This window comes from Trichosurus vulpecula, chromosome 5 (genome assembly GCF_011100635.1).
Source record: "Trichosurus vulpecula isolate mTriVul1 chromosome 5, mTriVul1.pri, whole genome shotgun sequence".
NCBI lineage: Eukaryota > Metazoa > Chordata > Mammalia > Diprotodontia > Phalangeridae > Trichosurus > Trichosurus vulpecula.
In genome coordinates this window covers 250,877,307-250,891,469 of record NC_050577.1, presented here as the reverse complement: position 1 = coordinate 250,891,469, position 14,163 = coordinate 250,877,307, and the positions used below count along the sequence as shown (strand labels likewise).

Genomic DNA, 14,163 nt, shown 5'->3' with positions numbered 1-14,163 from the left:
AGCACTAGTATTAATACTACCAGAACTACTAGTAGTTGTAATAATGGTATCACTACTACTAGTATTAGTAGTAGTTTGAAAGAAAACTACTAATAGTACTAGTTTATAGTATTAGCATTAGTACTGGTGCTACGACTAGTATTAGTAGTACTAGTAGTAGCAGCACTAATTTGTAGTACTAGAGTTAGTACTAGTGATACTAGTAATAGTACTACCACTACTACAAAAACTACAGGGTGTCCCTAAAGTCTGGACGCACAAGAAAATTGACAGCAGTGTGGAGTTAGTACATTGAGTTCACATGAATCTTGCAAAGCCCATCAACTTTTGCATCACAAATGATGGAAATCATACTGAAGATGTTATTTGTTAATATTCCAATGCAATAAAATGTGGTTGAAAATATGCATTTTCACCTACGTGTCCAGACTTTAGGAACACCCTGTACTTTAAAGTCTATAGAAATGGTAGTCGCTTTTAGTAGTACAGGATTTTACTATCACTACTACAATTACTACTGCTGCTGCTGCTGTTAGGTTATAGAGAAAAGGAATGAACATATATATATATATATATATATATATGTATATATATATATAGACATATACATATATATGTAAATATTAACATACTCTAGTTTAGATCAGGTACAATGAAGAAAAGCTGTTTGTAACACCACCACTCTGGAAGACATATTTAATTTAGACCATATGGGTTCTTTCCCTTTTTGGGTGTCATGGACCCTGTTAGCAGTATGGTAAAAACCCACAGACCCTTTTCAGAGTAATATTTTTAAATGCATAAAATAAATAGTATTACAAAGGAAACAAATTCTGAAGCAGAGATGTATTTTTTTTCTCATGCAAATCAATCATAGACCCATTTTGGGTTCAAAGAAACCAGATTAAAAGCCCCTACTTTAGAGGTCTAAGTCCTCTCGGCAGGGGAAAATGGTTTTACAAATAACGTAGTTACTAAAATACTGGAGTGACAAATTGTTCAAATAACAGAAACATCTGAAACTGTGTCAAACAAAAGATATGAAACAAATGTGTTCATCCACGTTTTCCCAAGTGACTACACTTCAACTTGAGAAACTTTTAAGTGGTCAAACAGAAAGCCCAATAATAGTCCTTCTAGGAGGACCTTTCAAAGGTCAAGTGTAAAGTGAAGAGTCGGATTTGAGTCCCAGAGCCTTTACTTCCTAACTTGGGCGGGTCATTTCACTCCTCTGTCTCAGTTTCCTCTACATGTACTTGCCAGATTTTGGAAAAGAATCAAATGAAATACTTTGGGCCCACTTATTCACTGAAACTGACACATGAAGTAGAAATAATGTATTGTTCACAGAGAAGATTTACAGAAACAAAAATGCTTTCTTAGCACATTCTAGCCAGTCTTAATCTGTTGTCCTCACTACAACCCACGTGCAGATTGTCACAATTACACCCTGATTAAAAAAATGGATTTTTAAAATCCATCTAACTATTTCATGCTTTGCAACTATAATCTACAATGTGTGATGTGAAAGTATTATAATTATTGCTAATTTTTTTGTAGTCATGGATGAAGAGAGACACATGAAAATAAATACCTAGTGACCAAAATATAAGGTCACTGATTTAGAAACTGGAAGGGACTTTAGAAATCATCTGGTCCAATATCCTCCCGTTTCTGAGGAGGGAACCGAAGTCAAGAGAGTTTAAGTGATTCACCCAAAGTCACACAGACCGTAAGCAGCAGAGCTGAGATTTTAACCTAAGCCCTTTCACTGAAAATCTAGGCACTCCAAGATACAAGCAGGTTTTGTTTATTTCTATATTAGACCAGGTCACACATTTCCCTTATTAATAAAAATGATCTTGCTGTTGCTTTGGTATTTCACATCAATTAACACATTTGAATCTCACATCGATTCTTCAGGACAGGCATAATTATTCCTGTTTTCAACATGAGGGAACTGAAGTTTAGAGACTAATAATAACAGCTAATTTTTTTTCTGTAGTGTTTTAAGGTTTGCAAAGGGCTTTAATCATATTATTTCATTTTTTTCCCCTCACAACCAACCCTGGGAAGTAGGTGCTATTATGATTTCCATTTTACAGATTTAAGGAAACTGAGGCAAACAGAGGCTAAATGACTCACTTAGAGTCACACAGATAGTGAGTGTCTGAGGCTGTATTTGAGCTCGAGTCCTGTTCTCAATACTTATGGGGGAAGGCAGGGAGAGACAATATACAAAAAAACTGACTCAAAAATATTTCAGAGGGAAGACCCTGGCAATGGGAGGATGGGAGGAAGGGTGGGATAGGGAAGGTAAATTAGGTGGGATTTTAGCTGGGACTTGAAGAAAGCCAGCAGGCAGAGACAGGGAAGCACTCCAGTCATAGGGAACAGCTGGAGAAAAAGGGATTGGGTCAGGAAATGGAGAGCTGTGTGTGCATAATGCTGGCAAGTGTTAGTAGATTATGAAGTATACAGATGACGGAAAGTGCTATCCACATCCAGAGAAAGAACTTTGGAGTCTGAATGCGTGTGGAAGCATATTATTTTCTCTCTTTTTCTTTTGTCGTTTTGTTTATTTCTTCTTTCTTGTGGTTCCTCCCATTAGTTCTAATTTTTCTTTACATCATGACTAATGTGAAAATATGTTTAATATGAATGCATAAGTAGAGCCTATATCAGATTGCATGCCGTCTTGCAGAGGGGGGAGGAGAGGAAGGGGGAGAAAATTTGAAACTCAAAATCTTATGGAAGTGAATGTTGAAAACTAAAAATAAATTAATTTTTTAAAAAATAAAGTATATGGAAGGAGATAATAAAGGGTAAGAGGGGGCCAGGTTGTGAAGGGCTTTAAAAGCCAAACAGAATTTTCTATTTGATCCTGGAGGTGAGAAAGAGAGAGAGAGACAGAGAGAGAGAGACAGAGAGAGAGAGAGAGAGAGAGAGAGAGAGACGGTCAGACCTATTGTCAGCTGAATGAAGGATGAAATGTTGTAAGGAGAAACTTAAGGCAGAAGAACCAATCAGAAGGCTATTATTACGGCACATATGACTGAAGCACAATTTTTTCCACTTTATTTTTCTTGATTTTCTGTGACATGGATGATATAGAAATATGTTTTTGCATGATTTCACATGTATAATTGATACATTGCTTGCTTTCTTGATGGGGCGGACTCAAATTTTTTTTTAAAGCATGTTTAAAATAAATAAATAATAAATTTAAACCCCCAAAAAACAGAAAGGAAAAAGATCCAGAAAAGGAGAGTAAGAAGGAGTGACAGGATAGGTAGGAGGAAAACCAGGAGAAAGCAGTGTCAAAAAACCAGAGTGAAAATGTAATATGAAGAAGGGCATCCATAGTGTTGAAGGCTGCAGAGAAATCAGGAAGGATGAAGATTAAGAAAAGCCCTTCAATGTGATGGATATCACTGGTAACTTTGGAGAGAAAAGTTTGAGTTGAATGATGAGGTCAGAAACTAGGCTGCAGAGAGTTTAAGATAGGATGAGGAAGTAGAGGCCCTGTAGACAGTTTTTTCAAGGAGTTTACTATGAAGCAAGGGGAGATATATAGCTTGGAACCCTGGAAGGTTCTATCCAGGTTAGAAAGACTTTGTATATAGAATTAGCACTCACTATACCAGTTAATTTGGCTTTGAGCGAATACTTTGGCACTGGAATTAATGGGAAAATCTCTATGTGTCAGAGGCAAGACTTGAATCTGGGTCTCCCTCACTCTAAGGCTATCTTTCTATCGACTATTCCATGTATCCTCACAGATGTAAACATATGGATCATTGATCCTAGCCACTAGCACTTCTTCACTTCAATCTATCTTTCACACTGTGCCTGATGAACTTTCCCAGAATCTCAATCTGATCATCTCATTGTACACTTCAGAACTCTTTAATAGCTACCACCTATATAAGTTCGAATGCCTCCCCCCAGCTTGGGCTCCCACATCTTAGCTCCAACATCCTTTTTAGACCTCTCTCACACAGTTGCCTTTCAGGTATGCTGGGCTGCAGCCAAATCAGACCAGTTGACATTATGTTAATGTGTCTAATGCTGAACAAGATAACATTTGTAAATTTGCTTAGCAGTGGTGGACACATGGTAGGTGCTTAATAAAGACTTGTTCCCTTCTTCTCCTCCCCTAGAGCTTTCCCGGCTATGTACCTTAGCTCACATAACTTAGCCTGTGATTAGAATGCAGTCTGCCTACCCAATGAGCGTTCCTTCAAGACCTCTCCCCAGTTCCCTCCCCAAGAAGCCTTTCTTGATTTCCCAAGTTGGAAAGTCATTGGTCCCTCCTCAAGACTCTTAGAGCCTGGAGTCAGGAAGACCTGAGTTCAAATCTGGCTGCAGGCATTTACTAGCTGTGTGACCTGGGGCAGGTCACTTTACCCTTTTTGCCTCAGTTTCCTCATCTGTAAAATGCCCTGGAAAAGGAAAGGGCAAACCACTCCAGTATCTCTGCCAAGAAAACCTCAAATGGCATCAGGAAGAGTCAGACATGACTGAAAAATGACTAAACAACAAGTACTTAACTAAAAAATAAGGTTAGAAATATTTTCTTTGCATTTTAAGCTGCCTATTTGTTTCAAGAAGAGGGCATGTCGTAGATTGTTCTTCCTCTCAAAGCTAAGTACATAGTAGGTACTGGGTCAATGTTGGCTGGATTTGTTAAACGTTTTCCATTTCCTGTAAAATGAGGAGTTTGAGCCAGATGATCAAAGTTCCCTTCCCAGCTCTAACATTTTATATGACTCTAGGAGCTGAAGGAAAGAGCAGATGGATGAGCATTTTATAAGAGCTACAAACTCTGAGCCCTTCTGCCTCAGTAGTCTTGACACTGAGAATTCTGAAACTGGCCCCATGTCCTAATTGTTCAGTTTAGGAATAATGAAGAAAAAGTACTTTGATTTGATAAGATTTTGATCATTCTATTGGAGGCAGTGGGTAGCTCAATGGATAGGGCCTGGAGTCAAGAAGACCTCAGTTCAAATCAGGCCTCAGACATTTACTAGTTGTGTGACCTTGGGCAAGTCACTTAACCCTGCTTGCTTCAGTTTCCTCATCTGTAAAATGGGGATAATCACTTACCCCCATTTGCCTCAGTTTCTTCATCTGTAAAATGAGTGGGAGAAGGAAATGGCCAGTCATTCCAGTATCTTTGCCAAGAAAACCCCAAATGGGGTCACCAAGAGTCGGACGTGACTACTCAACAGAAATTGCACTGACTTCCCAGGGTTGCAGTGAGCATCGAATGAGACAATAATTATAAAACACTTAATACAGTGCCTGGCACAATATAAAGCTTTTATAGCTTTATAAAAGTCAGCTATTACTTAACTCTGTTTGCTTCAGTTTTCTCAATCCCCATTCTCAAAATGGGGATAATAATAGTACCTACTTCCCAGGTTTGTTGTGAGAATCAAATGGGATGATATTTGTAAAAAGCATTTAGCACAACACCTGACACTTAGAAGGTACTTAATAAATGCTTATTCCCTTCCCCTTTCAGAGTAAAGTACAGGATCCTAATTTGGCTGAGGATGAAGATGGGGTGAGGGGAGATATTGGCACTCTTGGAATTGCAGAATCTCTAAAAGTTTCTTCCTCTAGAAGGGGATTTTGTGGGAGCAAATTTGCTGCAAATGCCTCAGTCCCCGAGGCTGCTGTTTGTCCTTTGTTCCCAAGATATCAGGGAGATGATGCTGTGACATGGAAGTGAATTGGTTTTAATTAAGGGAAGGCTGTGCAAAGTCACCAGCCTCACTTTCTCCCTCCACAGCCATCTGGGTCCATTGGCCCGATATAGATCAGAACAATTGGAGATGGCCCAGGATGCGGTGGGGGGACCTTGGCCTTTTCAAGTCAAAGTCTTTAATAGGTCTCAGTTTGACTGAGGCAACACCCATTCAGTGATTGAGGCTTAATAAGAATTGAAGCAGAGAATGGCCTCTTTAGTCAAAAATTGAATGAATAAATGAATGAAGAAAGAAAGAAAGAAAGAAGGAAAGGAAGAAAGGAAGGAAGGAAGGAAGGAAGGTAGGAAGGAAGGAAGGAAAGAAGGAAGGAAGAAATTTGATCTGGGAGGGTAAGACCCTCAGGGTTTCTGGCCAAAACAGTAACAATTACTACTTACATTTGTTCTGAGCCAATCGGGATCCAAACAATGACCAAATAGGGCTTGGTCTGGGACCCACTGTTGGCCAATCAATGAGAGCCAGCGTGATTTGGGGTTAATAAGGAAAAAAAAAGTTTCAGAGATGAAAATTTACATTCCCTTTGGGCAGAGCACCCACAGGTAAGGGCTATCACAGAGCCTTACAGTAAGAAACAAAGAGGCCTTAGGCTTCTCTAGGAAAGGAAATAATTCAGGAACTTTAATCCCCGAGGTCTTGGTTTACTTAAGAGGATAGGAAACTTTGCTTATAAGAAAAAAAAACAACCCCCAAAGATTTAGACAGTTTGAATTGTTACAAAACACCTAATAACTTAGGGGATTAACATTGTAAAATTTCCCATCACCACATTATCAGAAGCTTCCTCATGAATTCTAGTGCCAAAAGATTCCCTGAGAGCCAGATTCTTACTGGTGTGGTAGATGGTATACTTAACTAGAGAGTCAAGAAAACCTGAGTTCACTTAACCTCTGGAACCTCAGTTTTCCTCATTTGCTAAATGGGATAAAATAGTTATAGTACTTGCCTCACAGTGTGAGGCTTAAATGAGTTTGTTTACTAAGTTCCTACTATGTGCCAGGCATTGCACTATAAGTGCTTTATATATGTCTGTAAAGCACTGTAAGTGTCATTATCAGCCAAGTTATAAGTGTTATTCTTCAGGCACACATTGAATGACAACAGAAATTTCAGGGTTGATTGGACTATGCATGATGACTACACAGTTATCCCTTCCACATCTCGACTTTTTCCTCCATCGTGGTTTTGGTATATCTTGGGTCAGCATAAGAAATGAAATGGGAATTTTGGGGGAGTTTTGCAGAAACTGCAGAAGATGCAGAGCCTATGTGCAAATATTTACCCAGAATTTTACAATAAGGTTCCATAAACATCCCATAATAGAAAAAGAAAACATTCAGACTTCTTCTCTGGTACAAAGGGAGGGCCAAAAAATTTTGCATGGATTTTCCAGATCCTGGGGGTGCCTTGCCCCTAACCGCTGTGATATGGAAGGGATAACTGTGCAGGGAACTACCATGCTGTGATATGTAATGAGAAATAAAGACATATTAAGGGGTGTGATAAATTTGAAAAAGAGATTAAGGCCCATGTTGCACAGGAGTATCTTTCCAAGGACATTTTAGACAATGGTCACAAGACAATGAAAGATCTGTGTGCATACATAGAATAGTCTTTTGAGATTTTAAGGGCTAGGAATTTGTAGTTTTCTTTTCTGGGTTCTGGGGAGATTTCTAAAGATCTCAAATAGTTTTACAGAACTTTCTTACTCTGCATTTACTCAATGAAGGCAAGAATTTAAGGTGAGATAAGGATTAGAAAACAGAAATCTCTTTTATATCTTACATAATAGTCATTTCAGTAACTTGAATGCTAATTCCCATATTGATTTTATGATGGTTTATTCATTTTAAGGATTCTTTCATTTGATAAATTGCTGTATTGATTTGATACAACAAATCACATGCTTTCTACATGCAAGAAACAGTCCTAGGTTCTGGAGTTAGAAGATGAAAAAAAAACAATACATGCCCCCTTAAAGCTTACCCTCTAATACGGAGTTTCAAGCAATCATCAAGTATTTATGAAGCACCAGGGACAATATAAGGTTCTGGGATTACAAAGAAAACAGTGCCTGCCACCCTCAAGAAGCTTGTATTCTAGGAGCTAATCAGACAGCCACACAAAGCGACATAATACAAATTAACATGTGATTAAATGTATCTGAGGAAGGAAACAGTGACATGAGAACCAAGCTGAATCAAGCTAGACCGAAAAAATAATCCAAGCACCTAAACGCTAATCTTTTCAATATTCCTGAAACCACAAATTCTAACTTGCTCTGTTGAAGGGGGCCCTTCTTCCTTTTGGGGAATTAATACTTGCCCCATAACATCTATTTCTGATTCACCATAGCCAATAAAGTCTCCTCCTTGGCTTCTGGGACGTGGCTCTCTCACCTTCCCTACTTGGACAGGCTTAGGCTGGCCGCATTAAACATTTTTATTTATTAAACTGAGTACAAGGAATGAGAGGTTCCTTTGATTGTGTAACCTTGGCAGTCAGCTTCCCTCTCTGGAACTCCAAAGGTCCTTTCCAGCTTTGACATATGGTGATTCTAGGATCTGAGATTCTGGCTTTAGAATTTAAAAGCTGTGATGAGGGAAGATCTGAGGTTGCAAAGCTAATGCTTGATTTTTTTTTAATGGAAACAGAGAAAATAGATTGTAAGTGATGCAACAGGGTGGTAAGAGTACTCCTTGAGATCAGGGACCATGTTTCTTTCACTCAACAAATATTTATTAAATAGTGCCTCTTCAGTATAACACACTACATGGGATAGAAATTATCTATATTTATGTCTATATCTATATCTATTTCTACATAGATATATTTCTCTATATATTTCTATATGGAGATAGACAAATTATATATACATATGTATATACAGTTATCTTTTCAACATCATGACTTTCCCCATTGTGATTTTGATATATTGTGGATAGGCATAAGAAATAAAATGGAAATTTTGGGGGGAGTTTTACAGAAGCCGCAGATAACACATGAAGGCCAGCAAATGATACACAGAGCCTATGACCAAATATGTGCCCCAAATTTTACAATAAGGTACTGTAAACACTCCATAAAAGAAAAAGAAAAAAAAAATTCATACTTCTTTTCTGGTACCAAGGGAGGGCCAAAAAACTTTACATGGATTTTTCTGATTTGGTGGGGAGGGGCCGCACTCCTAACCCCTCCCCCCGCCATGGAAGGGATAACTATACACATACATATACACATACACACATACACATACATGAAATGTTGTGAATTTAGTACCTTGCCCCAACTTCCTGCTTACCACTTTAATGAGATTCTATTTTTAGACTTGCCTCTAAGCAGCCTATGGCTTTCTTTCTTAGGTGAAAACTCCCTTTTTCATAGAGCTTCAAAGTTTACAAAGCACAACCACTCTGTGAGATAGGTGGCATGATATTACACCCATTTTCCAAATTAGGAAAATTGAAGCTCTGAGAGGTCAATGGACTTCTTTATGACCTACAGAGCTAGCAAGTTGTCTGTGGAATAATTTACCATATTTCACTGAATAATTGTTGCACTCTGTTGTTTTTTTTCCAGTCCAAAAGCTGGTTTATAACCTTTCATCATGTAATTGACACATGGTATAATTCTGTTTGTCACGCTACTTAAAAAGTAAATAGAACAGCCATGTATTCACCATGGATAAGCACATTACAGGCTGGGAGCTTAGAATTCTCAGCCCACCTGTACTGTCAGTATGTGTCCGAAAGCTGATTTGCATGGTTTGTTTAGGGCAGTACAGGTACTAATGGTATTGTCACTCAACCCAATAAAGAGCCCTAGGCACAAGGGGAGCAGGCGAAGATGCCATGAGTATGTCACATGATATGATAAGTCTTGCATCATCCCAATTTTAATATATATTCATGAGTACTCCATGCTTCCTAATCTTGTACCAAAGATAGTTTAGTAATAAATTATTTTTAAGTAATACCAGCACAATTAAAAAGAAAAAACCTTCACATAATGGTTGCAACTCACCTCTTCTGCAAAAAAAAAAAAATTGGCATAAAATCTGCTACAATTATGTGTCGAAATACAGTAAACTCTGTGTCTCTTGATTCTAAGCCTAGTGTAGCTCTGCACTACCCTTCCTGTCAAATAGCATCGTCTTTTTAAAAATAGATTTTAACTAGATCTGAGATTTAATTGGTGTAAGAAACTCCTGATCAAGAAACTCTCTCTATAAATTCAGAGCAATACCTACTCTGCAACTTATTACGGTAAAGAGTTGCCTGGGATCACTGATGCATTAAGTGATTTGCCCAGGATCACACAGCCAGCATGTCAGAGGCAGGATTTCAACCCACATTTTCTTGACTCTACATTCAGTTCACTAATTTTTTTGGGGGGGGGGAAGCAATAAGGGTTAAGTGACTTGCCCAAGGTCACACAGTTAGTAAGTGTCAGAGGCCACATTTGAACTCAGGTCTTCATGACTCCAAGGTTGGTGCTCTATTCACTGTGCCACCTAGCTGCCCCACATTTTTTTTAAAGGATGAAGAAAATGAGGCTGAGGGAGGTTAGGGGCTGACTTGCTGCAGGTCACAGGGGCAATACATATCTGATGCAGGATTCAAACCCACATCTCAATTCTAGAGCCAGCACATGTCACCGTAACCTACTGGATTAGAACCCAGGATTGTTTTACTCCCAGTTTAAGGGATTCCTCTTGACTGCAAATCAGATCACTATATAAATATATATATATCTACATGTATATATATATATATACATACATACACACACATATAAATATATATATAATATATACACACATACATATACATATATTTCTATATAATTATATTATATATAATTTATATTTCTATTAGAGATATAAATTATATATACATATTATATACAGTTATCTCTTCCACATCATGATTTTCCCCATTGCGATTCTGATATACTGTGGATAGGCATAAAAGATTAAATGGGAAATTTTTTGGGAGTTTTGCAGAAGCTGAACTCAGGTCCTTTTAAATAATAATAGTGCCCCAAGTTGGTTCTATATTAACTGTGTCATGCTATCTACCATCTACCCTGTCAAATACTTGAATGTACATTGCTATGTATTCTTACCCTACAAAGGAGACCAGAAGGCCAGCAAAAAATCACTTACCTAGTACAACAATGTATTAACATCAAGGGACACACTTTTATGTGAATATACAGTAACAACCTGGCAATTCTATCATCATTGTTGTGGTTACCAATATTTATTTTGCTACAACAAAATGTCTTGCTAGCAAAGGATTGAGGATCTGGATTTCCCTTTCTTTAACCAGTCACATCTGAAAGTGTCAGCTGTTGTTTCCCTTTACATGATAACCTTGTCCTTTGACCAACCACAAGGGTATACATAAGTCAAAAAAAAAAAGTGTCTGGCCCTCTTTTCACTGTGAATGTGGTTTGATATCAAGCCAGCTATCAGAAGGGCCGGTTCACTAAAGGATAGAAATCCCAGCTTTTATTTCACACAAGCACTTTTCTATTGAAAACAAAACAAAAAACCCAAGTTTTTCATTACTTCAAAACCAAAACAACTTGTAGATGAGGCTAAAAGAACACCGGTTAATTCTAGCTAACTTCCCCATTTGTTGTCAAATAAAAGTTTGGAATATTGTTATGGTTATTTAAACTCTAGAGAGGGGAAAAAAAGGTTTAACCAGAGTCAAGAAATGGTCTCCTGGGAATCCAACTTCCACAGTTTTATACTGTGCTAGAGAATAATCCCAACATGGATTATATTTAGCAATAAATAATAGTAATAAATAATTTAGCAATAATGCTGCTGAAATAAACAAGTAACATTCTACATATAACCTAGTAGTTTAAATTTATATTACAGTCATATGTTTACATAATGCTGTACTAATTTTGTTTTTTAAAAACAAAGTTATCTTAAAAATATTTTTTTTGGGGGGGAGAGATGTTGAAATTATAAGAACCTCAAATGCAAAAAACCCAAAAACAAATTTTAGGCATCTCGAATTTAAAGCTAAAAGGTACCTAAAGTCAACTTCTGTCATTTTACAGATGAAGAACTGAAGTCAAATGACTTGACCAGAAGCATGCAGATGATAAGTAGCAGATGCAGACACTGAAGCTAGGTGGCAGGGTGGGCAGAGCGCAGGCGCTGGAGTCAAGAGAACCTGAGTTCAAATTTGACCTCTGACACTTACTAGCTGTTGACCCTGGGCAAGTCACTTCACCCCGTTTGCCTCAGTTTCCTCATCTGTAAAATGAGCTGGAGAAGGAAATGGCAAACCCCTCCAGTATCTTTGCTAAGAAAACCCCAAATAGGGGCACAAAGAGTCAATGACACAACAACATGCAAAAGCAGAATTTGAAGCTAGGTCTTCTGACTCTAAATCTAAGGTTCCTTCTGCTGTACCATATCTTCCGTGATGGGGTGAAGAGCTCATGAAAAAACAAATACTCTAGTAAGAAATTTGGTTTTAACATTAAACTTTGGCAACTTTTAATTTTTAGGGTATTAAGACCATCAATTGGGTTAAGGACTATTATCATTTAAAACATTGATCTGATTTGTAGTCAAGAGGAATCCCTTAAACTGGGAGTAAAATAATCCTGAGTTCTAATGCAGTAAATTATAGTGACCTATGTGTTGGCTCTGGAGTTAAGAGATCTGGGTTCAGATCCTGCATCAGATGTGAATTGTCCCTGTGACCTAGGGCAAGTAAATCCCTTAATCTCTCTGGGCCTCAGTTTCTTCATCCTTAAAAAAAAAAGGTTCTAGAAAGCTAGGTGCCACAGTGGATAGAGCACCAACCCTGTAGTCAAGAGGATCAGAGTTGAAGTCTGACCTCAGACACTTAGTATCAGTGTGACCCTGAGCAAGTCACTTAACCCTGATTGTTCCCCCCCCCCAAAAAAAGATGAGCTAGATGGCCTCTGAGATCCTTTCCAGTTCTAGCTCAATGATGGCTTTGATGCTACCAAGACCTGGGCAGCTTTAAGTAAATCACTTATAATCTCTGTGCCTCAAATTACCCTTACATTGATCCTATAGAATTAATGATGCTAAAATACCAAAAGTCTGTTTCAAAATAGTTTAGTGGAAGAGCACCAGTTTGGAGTTGGAGAACCTGACTTTAAGCAAGTCATTTACCTTTCCCTAGTTATAAAATGAGAGAGTTGAAATAGTGGCCTCTGAGTTCCTTTCCAGCTTTAAAACAATAATCCTAATAGAAAATAAAAAGCAGAATTCCCCCGTCCCCCAATTCTGTAAATGCAAGGTACACTTTATTATGTGGCCCTTGCCTTTATAAATAGGTTATTCTAAAAACAGGTTTTGTGGAGCGCATTAGCCGTATAACTTCCCATTCGGCTTCCTTGAATAATTTTTAGGACAGCAGGCTAATTAAGTAATACATGAAACAGGAATACTGCTGACATAAATTAATCTAATACTCCAAAATTAAATAGGGACTGAAAGTTTGAGTTCTTTTTCATATCAAGGATTCTATTAAAATAAATCAACGGAAACAGAAAACAAATTATTCGTTCATTTACTCCACCGGGAGAACTTCGGCAAAGACCTCTGATTAGAATGGGAGCGGTAAAAGGTACTAACGGTAAGAAACTGAACCACTAACCCCTTCCCCCAAGACAACTAACAAAAAACATTTTACAAGTTTAATAAAACTACAATTTCGTTTTCAAATTCATTCTTGTCAAGTTGGACCAGATCGATTCCCCTTTTGGAAACAAGGCGTGGGCAGGGTTTGGAATGGTGATTGTTTAAAAGGATGAGAGAGAAAGATGAGTATGGTGGTCTCCTACCTGCCACCGACTTCCCAATACTGTGTAAATGAGTTATAGAATCGTGGGTTTGGGCAACATCCTTCAGAAAAGCTTCCATCTCTTCTTGGTGATGATATTTGAAGTCCAGCGCCGCCACCAAAGGCACCAAGAATCCCACGAACAGGTACAAAGGAAGATCCATGTTCTAGGATGAAATTGCTACAAGGAATTAATAATAATAATGATAAGTCAGTCTAGAAGGTACTGGGGAAGGGGGAAAAAGTTAGGAGCCCTCTGCAAAGATCCCGGGTCACACTAAGAGCATCATTCAACAATTCAGTTCTGCTGCATTCAGTTCAGTTCAATTCAGTTCAGGTCAGTGCAACCCCCTCAATCCAAATTTAATTCAGTTAAATAAACATTTGTTCCCTGCTCCACTCTCCGCGACCTTGCAAGTTTGGTTCAAGAACATCCTCCAATCGCTTCACTTCGCGAGTGAGCGTGGGGAGCTAGCTGGCACTGCCCCAGCAGTCCTGGCCTCCCGGACCCCCCAGTCCCCCGCGGTGCTCCCAAC

At 38.3% G+C, this 14,163-nt stretch overlaps 1 protein-coding gene across 2 annotated transcripts in view; it reads right to left on the bottom strand.

The window, feature by feature from the left end:
* CPM (carboxypeptidase M) overlaps nucleotides 1–14,163 on the bottom strand; it is an 81,944-nt gene that overhangs the window by 67,683 nt on the left and 98 nt on the right. The window contains exon 2 of one of the 2 annotated variants that reach the window (XM_036759568.1): nucleotides 13,629–13,808. In XM_036759568.1, the coding sequence (XP_036615463.1) occupies nucleotides 13,629–13,791 (163 nt within the window). In that variant the 5' untranslated portion in view covers nucleotides 13,792–13,808. The remainder of the gene's footprint in view (nucleotides 1–13,628; nucleotides 13,809–14,163) is intronic. The other variant, XM_036759569.1, reaches the window with a different exon arrangement.